Raw genomic sequence first — 17,645 nt, 5'->3', positions numbered from 1 at the left:
GGATGCACACTCCATATCTAGTGCACTGTCACACGTGTCCACTGCTGTTACAGAGGATCCACACTCCATATCTAGTGCACTGTTACACATGTGTCCACTGCTGTTACAGAGGATCCACACTCCATATCTAGTGCACTGTTACACGTGTGTCCACTGCTGTTACAGAGGATCCACACTCCATATCTAGTGCACTGTTACACATGTGTCCACTGCTGTTACAGAGGATCCACATTCCATATCTAGTGCTTTGTTACACATGTGTCCGCTGGTGTTACAGAGGATCACACTCCATATCTAGTGCACTGTTACACGTGTGTCCACTGCTGTTACAGAGGATGCACACTCCATATCTAGTGCACTGTCACACGTGTCCACTGCTGTTACAGAGGATCCACACTCCATATCTAGTGCACTGTTACACATGTGTCCACTGCTGTTACAGAGGATCCACACTCCATATCTAGTGCTCTGTTACACATGTGTCCACTGCTGTTACAGAGGATCCACACTCCATATCTAGTGCACTGTTACACATTGTCCACTGCTGTTACACAGGATCCACACTCCATATCTAGTGCACTGTTACACGTGTGTCCACTGCTGTTACAGAGGATGCACACTCCATATCTAGTGCACTGTCACACGTGTCCACTGCTGTTACAGAGGATCCACACTCCATATCTAGTGCACTGTTACACATGTGTCCACTGCTGTTACAGAGGATCCACACTCCATATCTAGTGCTCTGTTACACATGTGTCCACTGCTGTTACAGAGGATCCACACTCCATATCTAGTGCACTGTTACACATGTGTCCACTGGTGTTACAGAGGATCCACACTCCATATCTAGTGCACTGTTACACGTGTGTCCACTGCTGTTACAGAGGATGCACACTCCATATCTAGTGCACTGTCACACGTGTCCACTGCTGTTACAGAGGATCCACACTCCATATCTAGTGCACTGTTACACATGTGTCCACTGCTGTTACAGAGGATCCACACTCCATATCTAGTGCTCTGTTACACATGTGTCCACTGCTGTTACAGAGGATCCACACTCCATATCTAGTGCACTGTTACACATTGTCCACTGCTGTTACACAGGATCCACACTCCATATCTAGTGCACTGTTACACATTGTCCACTGCTGTTACACAAGATCCACACTCCATATCTAGTGCACTGTTACACGTGTGTCCACTGCTGTTACAGAGGATCCACACTCCATATCTAGTGCACTGTTACACATGTGTCCACTGCTGTTACTGAGAATCCACACCATATCTAGTGCACTGTTACACATGTGTCCACTGCTGTTACAGAGGATCCACACTCCATATCTAGTGCTCTGTTACACATGTGTCCACTGCTGTTACAGAGGATCCACACTCCATATCTAGTGCTCTGTTACACATGTGTCCACTGCTGTTACAGAGGATCCACACTCCATATCTAGTGCACTGTTACACGTGTGTCCACTGCTGTTACAGAGGATCCACACTCCATATCTAGTGCACTGTTACACATGTGTCCACTACTGTTACAGAGGATCCACATTCCATATCTAGTGCTTTGTTACACATGTGTCCACTGGTGTAACACAGGATCCACACTCCATATCTAGTGCACTGTTACATATGTGTCCACTGCTGTTACAGAGGATCCATACTCCATATCTAGTGCACTGTTACACATGTGTCCACTGCTGTTACAGAGGATCCACATTCCATATCTAGTGCTTTTTTACACATGTGTCCACTGGTGTAACACAGGATCCACACTCCATATCTAGTGCACTGTTACACCTGTGTCCACTGCTGTTACAGAGGATCCACATTCCATATCTAGTGCTTTGTTACACATGTGTCCACTGGTGTAACACAGGATCCACACTCCATATCTAGTGCACTGTTACACATGTGTCCACTGCTGTTACAGAGGATCCACACTCCATATCTAGTGCTCTGTTACACGTGTGTCCACTGCTGTTACAGAGGATCCACACTCCATATCTAGTGCACTGTTTCACGTGTGTCCACTGCTGTTACAGAGGATCCACACTCCATATCTAGTGCACTGTTACACGTGTGTCCACTGGTGTTACATAGGATCCACACTCCATATCTAGTGCTCTGTTACACATGTGTCCACTGGTGTTACATAGGATCCACACTCCATATCTAGTGCACTTTTACACGTGTGTCCACTGGTGTTACATAGGATACACACTCCATATCTAGTGCTTTGTTACACATGTTTCCCCGGTGTAACACAGGATCCACACTCCATATCTAGTGCACTGTTACACATGTGTCCACTGCTGTTAGAGGATGCACACTCCATATCTAGTGCTCTGTTACACATGTGTCCACTGCTGTTACAGAGGATCCATACTCCATATCTAGTGCACTGTTACACATGTGTCCACTGCTGTTACAGAGGATGCACACTCCATATCTAGTGCTCTGTTACACATGTGTCCACTGGTGTTACAGAGGATCCACACTCCATATCTAGTGCACTGTTACACATGTGTTCACTGCTGTTACAGAGGATCCACACTCCATATCTAGTGCACTGTTACTCATGTGTCCATTGCTGTTACAGAGGATCCACACTCCATATCTAGTGCTCTGTTACACGTGTGTCCACTGCTGTTACAGAGGATCCACACTCCATATCTAGTGCACTGTTTCACGTGTGTCCACTGCTGTTACAGAGGATCCACACTCCATATCTAGTGCACTGTTACACGTGTGTCCACTGGTGTTACATAGGATCCACACTCCATATCTAGTGCTCTGTTACACATGTGTCCACTGGTGTTACATAGGATCCACACTCCATATCTAGTGCACTTTTACACGTGTGTCCACTGGTGTTACATAGGATCCACACTCCATATCTAGTGCTCTGTTACACATGTGTCCACTGGTGTAACACAGGATCCATACTCCATATCTAGTGCACTGTTACACATGTGTCCACTGGTGTTACTAGGATCCATACTCCATACCCAGTGCACTGTTACATATGTGTCCACTGCTGTTACAGAGGATGCACACTCCATATCTAGTGCACTGTTACACATGTGTCCACAGGTGTTACAGAGGATCCACACTCCATATCTACTGCACTGTTATACATGTGTCCACCGGTGTTACAGAGGATCCACACTCCATATCCAGTGCACTGTTACACATATGTTCACCTTGTTACAGGAGGATGCACAGTCTATGTCTAGTACACTCTTAAACATGTGTCCCCTGGTGATACACTTGATATTTGGTGAACGTTTACACAAATGTCCAGATAGCATCCACAGGCTATATGTAGTGTACCGTTAAATAAATATTCACTAGTGTTACAGAAGGCTCTATTACTTGCTCCATGAATTTTATAAGTGCACTCAAGTCTTTTAACTGACCTTGCACATGTCATTTTCTACATAAATTTCTTATTCTTGACTCCAATAAGTAATCTGAAATAAAAACATGAAAAGGGAAACCTACCCACTCCTTTGTGGGCATCCAAGCTGGTGAACTCTATGGTGCCATTATGGCCCTTTCTGGGATTTTCCTGATACTCTTTGTGGTTCCCATTGGGACAATATCTGTAGGAAAGTCCGTAGTCTGCAAGGTACACCTGGAAGACATGAACAAGCGAATGAGTGATGCTTTGCCCTTTAATGTACTATTTTTTTGGTGCTAAGGACCAAACCCAGGACTTTACACTTGCTAGGCAAGCACTCATCCACTGAACTAAATCCCCAATCCCTAAAAGCATACTTTTTATAATTAAATCTTAAGAATCAAGTAAGTAAGGAACAGCCTCATATCAACATTTTATTAAACTATTTGGGATAAAATAGGACCACTGGAAGTCAGAGCAATTAACTTCTCAACTTAAGTCCTTATTTCATCATAGGCATGTTTTTTTCTTCTGAGTTGGCTTAGATTAATTTAAAAAATTATATTGTAAATTTCTTTCCTTCCAAATAGGCAGCTACTCATTAGAAACTACCATGTGCCACACAAATTGCAAACCAGGCCTCAGAATTTACTCACAGCCCCTAGCAATGACAAGACTGTATAGCCATTTCTACCCAACTGCAATGTCACTTGATGGGCAGTCTTTGCTGTGGAGCACCTGGTAGGCTAGCAGAGACAGCTGGGTCTCTATCCGTCTGGTAGATTCACTACCCCGATGCTCCAATCCTTTTACAAGTGCAACAGAACATCCCGCTCTGAATGTTGTCCCTGTCTAGTTGTGCCCACTCCCCCTTATCTTTCATAGGTATTATATTTCCCACCTCCCATGAGCCTCTTAATCTCTGAATTTTGTCTCAGAATCTGCCTCATTCAGAACCTAATCTAGTCAGTAATTCATAACCATTATTAATAAGGAAATGAAATTGCCCTTTAGTATGACCATGAACAACACAATTTTCCTATACTGTGCCAACCTGTCTCAAAGCTCAGCCTCCTCTTTTTACCTAGATGGAGTTATATCACACACACTATGTTCTCCAGATCTATGTTCAGACTTCACTTCCAGTTCCCTTTGGTGGTTGGTACTTGTAGACTTTTAAGCCACTTTATTTTTCCAGGTGCATGGGTGAAAATTGTGATTAGAAAGTGTCCTATGACCCAGGGTCCTTTGTGGAAGAGGTGGCAGGAAGAATGTAAGAGCTAATGGAAGGGTAGGACTCATTACAATGCACTCTTCCAGCCACAAAATGGCCTGGATATCCATGACCTAACAGAGCCTGACACTACCTACACAAAACCATCATAATAGGAGGAAAAGAACATGACATCAAAATGAAAGAAACAGTGATTGAGAGGGGGAATGGATATGATGGAGAGTTGTGAAGGGCAAAGTGGGAGTAGGGAATTACCATGGTTTATTGTCTATAATTATGGAAGTTGTCAATAAAAAAGTTAATTAATTAAAAAGAAAAGCAGAAAAGATCATCAGCTTTTGAGATGAGGCAATCCAACCTAAAGCAAATCTCTTTGTTTCTCTTTGCAAAATGCTGCCAGAGTCTTCTCTATAAGAAAACCTAAATGATTTCTGTTAAATAAAAGTCTCATGTTACAGTGGTTAAATCTCTCCCAATGAGAATTTAAGAAAAATACTACAACCAGATAGGCTTGGCTGGCTATACCTATACTTTGGATACTAACATAATAAATTCTATTGCTTTTTATTTACTTACTGTTTATTTATTCACTGTTTAGTATAACCCATGCCCAGTGCCAGCTGCTGGTAACATATTGGTCAATAAAACACATAGTTTTATTTACAAGACTAGAAATTTGATCTCCTGATGTACTATTCATGAAGAGAAAGCACATTCACATGGACATAGACAAGTACATGCCTAAATTGGATTAGTGTCAATGTTATCATTGCAGTAATAATCACGAGATAGAACAACCTGAAGAAGATTTATTTTGGCCATGATTTCAACAGGTTCAGCCCATGGCAGTGTGCATAGAGCAGCATGGTGGTGGAAAGGTGCAGTAAGGAGGCTATTTCAGGGCATACAGGAAGGAGAAAACAAACAAGTGACCAAAAATTGAATGTAACCTTCAAAGGTATGCCCCTTAAATACCATCCCCTGACCTATATTCTCTAGCTAGACCCCCTTCCCAGAGTTTTACCTCTCAAAAATAGTGCCACTTGAAAAAAAAAGTGCCACTTACTAACTGGGGACCAAATGGTGAAAGAATGAGCCTGTGGCATTTTGTATTTGAGCTGTAACAGCAATGATCATCAACTCTGTTCAGTGAATTATGGCTATGCGAGAATTACAGAGGTCACATAACCTACTCAATATTCAGAAGGGGAAGTTGAGCCACAGAAGTCTACTGAACTAAACATATTCAACATATTCTATCACTCTCTCCAAAAACAGTTAAGATTCTAGCAGTCCATATTCAGTTAGCTATAAATTTCATATATTCAAATATTCATATTTAATATGGCTACAATCTACTTTTATAACAGACATCTTGAGATGCCCATGTTAAGAAGTCTTAGGGGTGGAGAGATGGCTTAGTGTTTAAGGCACTTGTCTATAAAACTTAATGACCTGATGGGCTGGAGAGATGGCTTAGCGGTTAAGCCCTTGCCTGTGAAGCCTAAGGACCCCGGTTCAAGGCTCAACTCCCCAGAACCCACGTAAGCCAGATGCACAAGGGGGCGCACGTGTCTGGAGTTCGTTTGCAGTGGCTGGAAGACCTGGCGCACCCATTCTCTCTCTATCAGCCTCTTTCTCTCTCTGTCACTCTCAAATAAATAAATAAAAATAAACAAAAAATTTGAAAAAAAAACAAAAACTTAATGACCTGAATTTGATTATCCAGTACACATGTAAAGCCAGATGCACAAAGTGGCACATACATCTGGAATTTGTTTGCAGCAGCTGATGGCCCTGCCCCACCCATTCTCTCTGTCTCTCTTCTATCTCTCTGCTTGCAAATAAATAAATAATAAAAATTTTTTTTAAAGGATTAGTCTTTCACAACAGCAAAAACCATGCATTTGATTACTTAACCAATTTGAAAGTACACTTATAAACAAATTTATGTTTACAAAAACTACAGCACTAACACATTATGAATTAGGTAAAAAATAAAATTTTGGCTTAGTTTAATTTTGTTTGACAAATCATATTGCTAAGATTCCAAATGAGCTTATAGAACGTATCAAAAAACTTAAATATATAGCAGTCAGTGATTAAGCTCAAAATGATATTCATATGGCATATAGTTATACTAAAGCAAACAAATTAGTGTAGTAGTCAATTTTTAAAATAATCATTTTAATATAACACGGACAGAAATACTAATTCTAAAATTTCTCACAATTAAAATCTCAAGAATAATTTCCAGTTTCATGTCTTAGTTGAAATTTTAGAGCTAGGGATGGAGAGATGCCTTAGCAGTTAAGGCGCTTGCCTGCAAAGCCTAAGGACACAGGTTCAATTCTCTAGGTCCCATGTAAATCAAATGCCCATGGTGATGCATGCATCTGGAGTTTGTTTGTAGTAGTTAGAAGCCTTGGCATGTTGATTCTCTCTCTCTCTCTCTCTCTAAATAAATAAATAAAAAGAAATAAAATGAAATTGTATAGCAAAACCTGACTAGGAAAAAAAGAAAATACTATTATGTGTATTTTTACATGTTATGCCACAATAATCTATACCATTTGTGTGATACCTAAATACTTTAAACCAGCCTTGCCAGCTCTAACACATATTAATATGGTATCATCAAGCTGAGACATATAACACTACTCTAGAAATAAAGAAATTCAGAAGTATTACCAGAAAATCTACTAAGTGATACCCACAATATGTGCACGTTCCATGTTCTAAACAAACACACATTCCATGTCTCTTACATGAACCTGTGATGGATAACAGATTATATTACAAGTTGCTCTAGCAAATGGTGAACAAGCAACTTTCATGTGGCTTATGGCCCTACCTTATAGAAATCCTCTGGACTCTGAATGTGAGTGCTTGATTACAAGCCACAGGTCAGGTGCTATAATTCCTTCTCTCACATGATGAATTATTTTTTCCAAAATTTAAACATTTTAGCTTGCTTAGCTTTGGGGCATTAGGCAACATCCTTTGGAAAGCTTAGGAAATTGCTTTCTATAAGACACAGAATTTCAGATCTGAGAGGAACTTTTGAAATCACTGAGTTGGAATCTTCTATTTTATAGACTAGAAATTCAGGTTCCATGCAGGCCAAGTGATTTGCTGAAGGCTGCAATTCTATTCAAGGCAAAACTGGAACTGGGAATAAAAACTAGTCCTCTAACTCAGACCAGCATAACTCCCAGTACATAAGAAGGCAATATAACAAGTGCCTTAAAAATGACATTTCCAAGAGAGGGTAATGAAATGCATACAACGTGAAAGTAGTGTGAGGAGGAACTTTCTGGGTGAAAACCATCCAGATGGATAATAGGGTACAGGGGAAAGCAGTGACAGAGGGAACCCATGAGAACAAAGTAAATGACACATACTTATGAAAATGTTACAATAAAACACATCACTCTATGCACTAGCACAAAAAATAAAATATCCAAAAATCCACTTCTCCTGTATCATGTTTAACACATGTCAATATGAAGAACTGCTCCACACATATGTCATCTCAATGACTCAGTAGGCAGCTTTGGACAGAAATACATGTAGCAAGATGGGCAAGGAGTTTTATAATCTAGGCAGTCCCTGCATTAAATGAGACAGCTAGTATTCCATCAAAACTGACCTCATTTCTTAGACAGTTGGGAGTATTTCTTGAAGTTATACAAAAGAAGTAGCAACACAGATGGGCTGGAGAGATGGTTTAGCAATTATGGTGCTTTCTTGCAAAGCCAAAGGACCCAGGTTTGATTCCCCAGGACCAATGTAAGCCAAATGCACAAGGTGGCACAGGCATCTGGAATTTATTCGTAGTGGCTGAATGCCCTGGCACTCCTGTTGTTCTCTCTCTCTCTCCTCTATCCCAAATAAATAAAGAAAAATAAATTTAAAAAGAAATAGGAACACAGGTGCTATGAGAAATCCAAATGAAGAAAGTAGTACACCTATCTATAGGCCTCAAGGAGTTCATTACAGTTCATAAGAGGACAAGTTAGATCCACAAGCTCAAGGGTGAAAAATACACAGCAGAACTAAAAGAAATCAGTAAAGGAGACCAATGGTACACACAAAGATCATCAAGAAAGGATTCATTAAGAGCAGGGACATACCCTGTATGTGTAATGAGTACACAGATGATACATATTCTAAAAAGTAAATGAATGAATGCAACTGAAACACGGGGCAACAATGGTCAGAAAACAAGCCCAGTGAAGTAAGTTCACTGGCCTTGAATAAGCCATACCTGAGGTAATTAAGTAACACAAATACCACACTAGTAGCTCAAGGTCACATAAAGAAAAGCAGAGTGGGCATCTAACTAATCACAATGAAGCTACAAACTTCCTAAACAAGAACCTCTGGCCCCACCAAGAATCTTGAAAGCATATCAAAGCAAGGAAGCCGAGCAGATGCAGTGAGTACCACATGACAACAAGTGCAGCAGTGACACATCTAAGAATCATGCAGACAGACAAAAATGTTCTAAAAGAGACATAAACACATCCTTGGTATAAAGCAGGTCAAGTGCACAAAATTTAAGTAAAAACACAGCTGGCATTAAAAAATAATCATGAGGGCTGGAGGGATGGTTTAGCAGTTAAGATGCTTGCCTACAAAGCCAAAGGACCCAGGTTCTATTCCCCAAGACCCAACGTAAGCCAGATGCACAATGTGGTGCGTGCATCTGGAGATTGTTTGCAGCTGCTGGAGGCCCTAGCATACCTATTCCCTTTCTCTCTCTCTCTCCATGTCAAATAAAATAAATTTAAAAAATATATTTTAAAATGTGAACCTACAGTAAAAATTTAAGGAGGGTTGGAGAGATAGCTTAGTGTTAAGACACTTGTTAAAAATTTTTTGTTCATTTATTTATTTATGTGAGAGCAACAGATATGGAGAGAAAGAAGCAGAGATAGATAGAGAGAGAGAGAGAGAGAGAGACAGAGACAGAGAGACAGAGGGAAGAAGGGAGGGAGGGAGAGAGAGAGAGAATGAATGGGTGAGCCAGGGCCTCCAGACTCTGCAAAAGAACTCCAGATGCATGTGCACCCTTGTGTATATGGCTTACGTGGGTCTGGGGGAATTGAGCGTCGAACAAGAATACTCAGGCTTCAAGGGCAAGAACTTAACTGCTTAGCCATCTCTCCAACCCAAGACATTTCTTAGCCACTAAGCCATCTCTCCAGGACTCCTTAAATTTTTACTATAGGGCCAAAACAAGACAGTTGCTGTTGGTTCAGATGACCCAATGATTTCAGAACTAAATTCTTTGATATTTTTCTGGTCATATTATTTTTGCTGTGGCTGCCATGTCTCTGTCCAAAACAGGAAGGAGACCAATGGAAAGGAGAAGAACAAAGAAGGTAGCTGTGATGGTTTGATTCAGGTGTCTCCTATAAATGCAGATGTTCTGACTGCTAGGTCCCCAGATGATGGAAATTTGGAATTAAAACCTCCTGGAGACAGTTAGGAGTGGGCTTCTGGGTATTATAGGCAGCTTCCTCTTGCCAGTGTTTAGCACACTCTCCTGTTGTTGTTGTCCACCTGATGTTGGCCAAGAGGTGATGTCCACCCTCTGCTCCTGCCATTGTTTTCCCTTACAATCATGGAGCTTCCCCTCAAATCTGTATGCCAAAATAAACCCCTTTTACCACACAAAAAGACACTTTCTTGCAAAGCCAAAGGACCCAGGTTCGATTACCCAGGACCCATATAAGCCAGATGTACAAGGTGACATGTATCTGTAGTTCATTTGCAGTGGCTGGAGGCCATTACTCATTCTCTCTCAATATGCCCCTTCTTTCTATCTCTTTCTCAAATAAATGAAAAAAGAACATTAAGAATTAAAAGTTAAGGACTTCCGGTTAAGATGATGGTGTAGGTACCACACCAAAGCAGCCTAGGGGGTTAAAAGACCAAAAAAACTCAGCAAAATATACACATTTACTAAAAAGTGAGATGTGTAGGAAACTGAAATGGCAGCAGAGAAGTAGGAGAGATCCAGAGCATCCAGACCCTGCACAGGCCGGTAAAAGCGGCCCCAGCAGGTCCACCAACCGTGGTGGCGGCAGCACACCAGAAAGCCGCCAGGCTCAGCTCGAGCCTCAAGAAAAGCCAGGTGAGGGGAGCTTCCACTCACACAGGAGCTCTCCACAACTCAAGAAATGTGAAGGGAGAGTGGCAGTGAACAACGGAGGAGCAGATCACAAGGTAGAAGAACACGTGGAACAGCAAGAGAACTACAGCAGCTGTGGCTCCCTCCTCTCCCCCACTACCTGTGACCAGCACCAGCGAACAGATCAGCAGTCCCGTGACGCAGCCATGCCAACTTGAGCCAACAGCAGGACCCAAGCAGGAGCAGAGTCCGGCAGCAACATCAGTGGCTCTGGCACCAGCAGCAGCAGCCCCAGCAGCTGCAGATCCAGTAGCGGCTCGAGTGGCAGCAGCTTCAGAGGCAGCAGCGGTGGATCCAGCAGTAACAGCTTCAGCAGCAGCGGTGACAGACCCAACAGCAGCAGCTTTAGCAGCAGCGGCAACAGATCCAGCAGTGGCAGCTTCAGCAACAGCAGTGGTGGTTCCAGCAGCAGGGGTACCAATCTGCAGGGCCACAGTTGCCAGGCTTTGTTTTGCCCCACAGGAAAAGCCAGTGCCCAGCTCCAGAAATCAGAACAGCAGCCCAACGACCCAGCCAGCAACTTGATTGAGACCAAAATCATCTAAGGTAACCGGGATTGCACCAGGGAAGGGTCTTACTTAGTCACAAGCTGACTGGGATCCCTAAACAGACCAGAAATCTTAACCTCTATGTTGATAGAGGATCTGGTTGTTATAATAACTACTCTGGCATACATACATGGGGCTGTTTTTGACTGAATGGGTACAGTGTTTAGCTAACTTTTAGAATCTACCTGTGTTTTATTCCACTCAGCCTACTTGAACACTCCCAAAGCAGGGAAACTCAACCCCTAGGAACACCTTTGTAGATATTCTGAGAGTCTTAAGAGCCACATCTAACACCTTAAGCTCCTACCCTGAAAATGTATAACATCAAATCAATTGATACAGCTAAGAATACACAGCTAGCTAGAAAATCCAAGCATTAACTTAATCCAAGATGCAAAAATATATACTTTATAACACAGGAAACACTAAAAAGCAAGACAATATAAATCCATCTAATGGTATTAATGCATCAGAAATGACCTCCAGTGAGAACGAGTTAGAGGAAATGCCTGAGAAAGATTTCAAAAGAATGATTGTAAATACGTTCAAAGAAGTCAAAGAACAAATCAAAGGAATCAAAGAAGAAATCAAAGAGGAAATCAAAGGTTTCAAAGAGGAAATCAAAGAAGTTACACGACACCAATTTAATGAAATAAAGAAGGCAATATAAGACATAAATAAGGAAATAGAAATAATAAAGAAAAACCAGTCAGAATTATTAGCAATGAAGAACACATTTAATGAAATAAAAAACTCTGTAGAAAATCTCACCAGTAGAATGGATGAGGGAGAGGACAGAATATCTAACCTAGAAGACAAGGTGGCAGATCTAATACAGTCCAACAAATAGAAAGATAAACTTAAAGAAAAGTATGAGTGAGAATTTCAAGATATTCAGGACACTATGAAAAGATCAAATATAAGAATTCAGGGCATAGCAGAAGGAGAAGAATTCCACTCCAAAGGCATATCAGACGACTTCAACAAAATCATAGAAGAAAACTTCCCCCAAGTTAGAAAAGAGGTACCAATGCAGATACAGGAAGCCTTTAGAAGCCCAGCCCGACAAAACCTGGAAAGAACCTCTCCTCGCCAATAAGCAAACTTCCAAACACACAAACCAAAGAAAAAATATTGAAAGCAGAGAGAAAAATCAAGTTACCTACAAAGGCAAGCCCATCAGGATTACAGCAGATTATTCAACACAAACTTTTAAAGCCAGAAGGGCTTGAGGTTATATATTCCAAGTTCTGAAAGATAACAACTGTCAACCAAGGTTACTTTATCCTACAAAGTTATCCATTCAAATAGATGGAGAAATAAAGACATTCCATGACAAAAGCAGGTTAAAGGAGTATTTGAAGACAAAACCAGCTCTACAGAAAATACTTGATAGAATCCTCCATGCTGAAGAAAAGGAAAAGCACACATATAAGGAACCTAGGAAAAACAAGCAATACTCAAATACTAGTTAACAGAAGAGAGCGCAGGGAGAACCAGAAACACACACACAAAAATGGCAAACATAAATGCACACCTTTCAATAATATCTCTTAATATCAACAGCCTCAATGCCCCAACGAAAAGACATAGATTTGCAGACTGGTTTAAAAACCAGGATCCTACAATTTGTTGTCTCCACGAAACTCACCTTTCTACAAAGGATAGTATCTTAGGGTGAAAGGTTGGAAAACAGTGTTTCAAGCAAATGGGCCTAGAAAACAAGCTGGGGTTGCTATCCTAATATCTGACAAGGTAGACTTCAGTCCAACATTAGTCAAGAAAGATAAGGAAGGTCACTTCATATTGATTAAGGGCACACTTCAACAGGAGAACATTACAATCCTAAACATATATGCACCTAACATGGGGGCTCCCAAATTCATCAAAAAACACTATTAGAACTAAGGTCACAGATAACACCAAACACAGTGGTGGTGGGTGACTTTAACACCCAACTTTCATCAATTGACAGGTCATCCCAGGAAAAAATAAACAGAGAAGCATCTGGACTAAATGAGGTCATAGAAGGAATGGACCTAACAGATATATACAGGACATTTCAGCCAAATGCTGTAGGATATACATTCTTTTCAGCACCACATGGAACATTCTCTAAAATAGACCATATATTAGGACACAAAGCTAATCTTAACAAATTCAGGAAAACTGAAATAATTCCTTGCATTTTACCTGACCACAATGGAATTAAACTACAAATCAGTAGCAAGAAAGGCTATAGAGCATACACAATATATAGAAACTAAATAATACACTACTAAATGATGAATGGGTCAATGAAGAAATCAAGAAGGAAATCAAAAAATTTATAGAATCAAACGATAATGAGAACACAACATACCAAAATCTCTGGGACACAATGAAGGCAGTTCTAAGAGGTAAACTTATAGCATTAAGTGCCTATATTAAGAAATTAGAAAGATTGCAAGTAAATAATGTAATGCTTCACCTTAAAGCCTTGGAAAAAGAAGAACAAGGCAAACCAAAAATCAGCAGATGATCAGAAATAAAAAAGATTAGGACAGAAATTAATGAAATAGAAACAAAATGAAAATCCAAAGAAATAATGAAACAAAGAGTTGGTTCTTTGAAAGGATAAACAAGATTGATAAACCCTTAGCAAATCTGACCAAAAGAAAGAGAGAAGAGACACAAATTAATAAAATCAGAGATGAAAAGGGAACATCACAACAGATTCCAGAGAAATTCAAAAAACCATAGGGACATACTATAAAAGCATATACTCCACAAAGTATGAAAATCTGAAAGAAATGGATGATTTCCTTGATTTATATGACCTACCTAAATTAAATCAAAATGAGATTAATCACTTAAATAGACCTATAACAAGCATGGAGATCCAAACAGTTATCAATAACCACCCATCTAAAAAATGCCCAGGCCCAGATGGATTCACTGCTGAATTTTACCAGATTTTCAAGGAAGAGCTAACACCATTGCTTCTTAAGCTTTAGGGAATAGAAAAAGAAGGAATTCTACCAAACTCCTTCTATGAAGCCAGCATCACCCTGATACCAAAACCAGGCAAAGATAGAACAAAAAAAGAAACTTACACACCAATCTCCCTCATGAACATCAATACAAAAATTCTCAACAAAATATTGGCAAACAGAATAGAAGAATATATCAGAAAGATCATTCACCCTGACCAAGTAGGCTTCATGCCAGAGATGCAGGGATGATTCAATATATGCAAACCTATAAATGTAACACATTATATAAATGGGTTGAAGGACAAAAATCACATGATCATCTCATTAGACGCAGAGAAAGCATTTGACAAAATCCAACATCCCTTCATGATAAAAGTCCTACAGAGACTGGGAATAGAAGGAACAAATCTCAATATAATAAAAGCTATTTATGGCAATCCTACAACCAACATATTACTAAATAGGGAAAAACTGGAAGCTTTTCCACTACAATCAGGAACAAGACAAGGGTGTCCACTGTCCCCACTTTTATTTAATATAGTTTTGGAAGTCTTAGCCATAGCAATAAGGCAAGAGACACACATAAAAGGGATACAAATTGGAAAGGAAGAGATCAAGTTATCATTATTTGCAGATGACATGATTCTATATATAAAGGACCCTAAAGACTCTACTAGCAAACTGTTAGGGTTGATAAAAACCTACAGCCATGTAGCAGGATACAAAATAAATACACAGAAATCAGTAGCCTTCATATATGCTAACAACAAACACACAATCAGAGAATCACTCCCATTCACAATTGCATCAAAAAAATAAATAAATAAATAACTAAAGTACATGGAATAAACCTAACCAAGGAAGTCAAGAATCTCTACAATGAGAACTTTAAAACACTCAAGCAAGAAATTGTAGAAGACAGTAGAAAGTGGAAAAACATCCCTTGTTCCTGGATTGGAAGAATCAATATTGTGAAAATGGCAATCTTATCAAAAGCAATCTACACATTTAATGTAATCCCTAGCAAAATTCCAAAGGCATTCTTCTTGGAAATAGAAAAAAACAATCCAAAAATTCATTTGGAATCACAAAAAACTCGAATGTCTAAAATAATACTGAGCAACAAAAATAAGTCAGGAGGTATCACCATACCTGATTTTAACCTATACTACAGAGCCATAGTAACAAATGCAGTGTAGTACTGGCACAAAAACAGACATGTAGATCAGTGGAACAGAATAGAGGACCCAGATATAAGTCCAGATAGCTATAGCCACCTGATATTTGATAAAAATGCCAAACAAACTCATTGGAAAAAAGAGAGCCTCTTCAGCAAATGGTGTTGGGAAAACTGGATATATATCTGCAGAAGGATGAAAATAAGATTCTTCTCTCCCTCCATGCAGAAGAATTAAGTCCAAATGCATTAAAGACCTTAACATCACACTTGAAACTCTGAAACTACTAGAGGAAAAAGTAGGGGAAACCCTTCAACATATTGGTCTTGACAAAGACTTTCTGAATACAACCCCAATTGCTCAGGCAATAAAACCACAGATTAATCACTGGGACCTCATGAAATTACAAAGATTTTGCACTGCAAAGGACACAGTGAAAAAAGCAAAGAAGCAACCTACAGAATGGGAAAAAATCGCCAGCTATATATCTGATAGAGGATTAATATCTAGGATAAACAAAGAACTCAAAAAATTAAATAAAAAGGAATCAAACAAGCCAATCAAAAAAATGGGCTATGGAGCTAAATAGAGAGTTCTCAAAGGAAGAAATACGAATGGCATATAAGCACCTAAAAAAGTGTTCTACGTCACTAGTTATCAGGGAAATGCAGATCAAAACTACATTGAGATTCCATCTCACTCCTGTCAGATTGGCCACCATCATGAAAACAAATGATCATAAATGTTGGATGTGGGCTGGAGAGATGGCTTAGTGGTTAAGCACTTGCCTGTGAAGCCTAAGGACCCCGGTTCGAGGCTTGATTGTCCAGGACCCTCATTAGCCAGATGCACAAGGGGGCATATGCATCTGGAGTTCGTTTGCAGTGGCTGGAAGCCCTGGCGTGCCCATTCTCTCTATCTATCCACCTCTTTCTCTGTTACTCTCAAATAAATAAAAATGAATAAAAAAAATAAATGTTGGAGGGGATGTGGAAAAAGAGAATCCCTTCTACACTGCTGGTGGGAATGCAATCTGGTCCAGCCATTGTGGAAATCAGTGTGAAGTTTCCTAAAACAGCTAAAGATTGATCTACCAATATGACCCACCTATAGCACTCCTAGACATATATCCTAAGGACTCATCTCATTTCCTTAGAAGTACGTGCTCAACCATGTTTATTGCTGCTCAATTTATAATAGCTGGGAAATGGAACCAGCCTAGATGTCCCTCAACTGATGAGTGGATAATGAAGATGTGGCACATTTATGCAATGGAGTTCTAGTCAGCGGTAAAGAAAAATGAAGTCATGTAATTTGCAGAAAAATGGATGAATCTGGAAAGGATTATACAAAGTGAGGTAACACAGGCCCAGAAAGCCATGTGCCACATGTTCTACCTCATATGTGGATCCTAGCTACAGATGATTGGGCTTCTGCGTAAGAAGGAAAATACTTAGTAGCAGAGCCCAGTAAGTTAAAAAGGAGATATAAAGGGAAGAAAAAGGAAGGGAGGAGGTTATTTTTGTATATATGTAAGTACAATGATTGAGATGGGGAAGTAATATGATGGAGAATGGAATTTCAAAGGGGAAAATGCGGGCGGGGGGGGGGAGGGAGAGTATTACCATGGGATATTTTTTATAATCATGGAAAAATGTTAATAAAAATTGTGCAAAGAAAAAAAAATAAAAAATAAAAAGACAATAAAAGAAAAAAAAATTAAAAATTAAGACAGCTGAAATAAAAAAGTATGTTCAATAAGCAGGTGGTTAGAGTATATGTTAAATGGCAAGTTTTCATAAAAATTAAGGTAAAATCCTACCTATCCATATCTATGAGCCATAAGACAGTAACTAGACTAAAATTCATAGTCTTAAACACTAGAAAAATAAACAAAACAAAAAAGGAACATGATTAGATCCCAAATTGACCACCTAGAAAAAGAAACAAATAAAGAAAAACTAAAAGAGCAGAAAAAGACACAATAAAAGCAACAACAGAAATGAATATGCCGTGGAAGTGATGAACATATTTTATTAACAAATAAAAAATCAATTTTATGGAAAAATTAGCCAAGTTGATTATTGTTT

The 17,645-nt window shown here is 39.7% G+C and overlaps 1 protein-coding gene across 5 annotated transcripts in view; it reads right to left on the bottom strand.

Annotated features, from left to right (window-relative positions):
- The window catches only part of Vrk2 (VRK serine/threonine kinase 2), a 129,413-nt gene that overhangs the window by 31,407 nt on the left and 80,361 nt on the right, over window positions 1-17,645 (bottom strand). For all 5 annotated transcript variants that reach the window (XM_045147088.1, XM_045147087.1, XM_004668970.2 and 2 more), the window contains one exon: window positions 3,520-3,652. In XM_045147088.1, the coding sequence (XP_045003023.1) occupies window positions 3,520-3,652 (133 nt within the window). The remainder of the gene's footprint in view (window positions 1-3,519; window positions 3,653-17,645) is intronic.

This window comes from Jaculus jaculus, chromosome 4 (assembly GCF_020740685.1).
Source record: "Jaculus jaculus isolate mJacJac1 chromosome 4, mJacJac1.mat.Y.cur, whole genome shotgun sequence".
Taxonomy (NCBI): domain Eukaryota; kingdom Metazoa; phylum Chordata; class Mammalia; order Rodentia; family Dipodidae; genus Jaculus; species Jaculus jaculus.
This window is presented reverse-complemented; position numbering and strand designations above follow the sequence as displayed.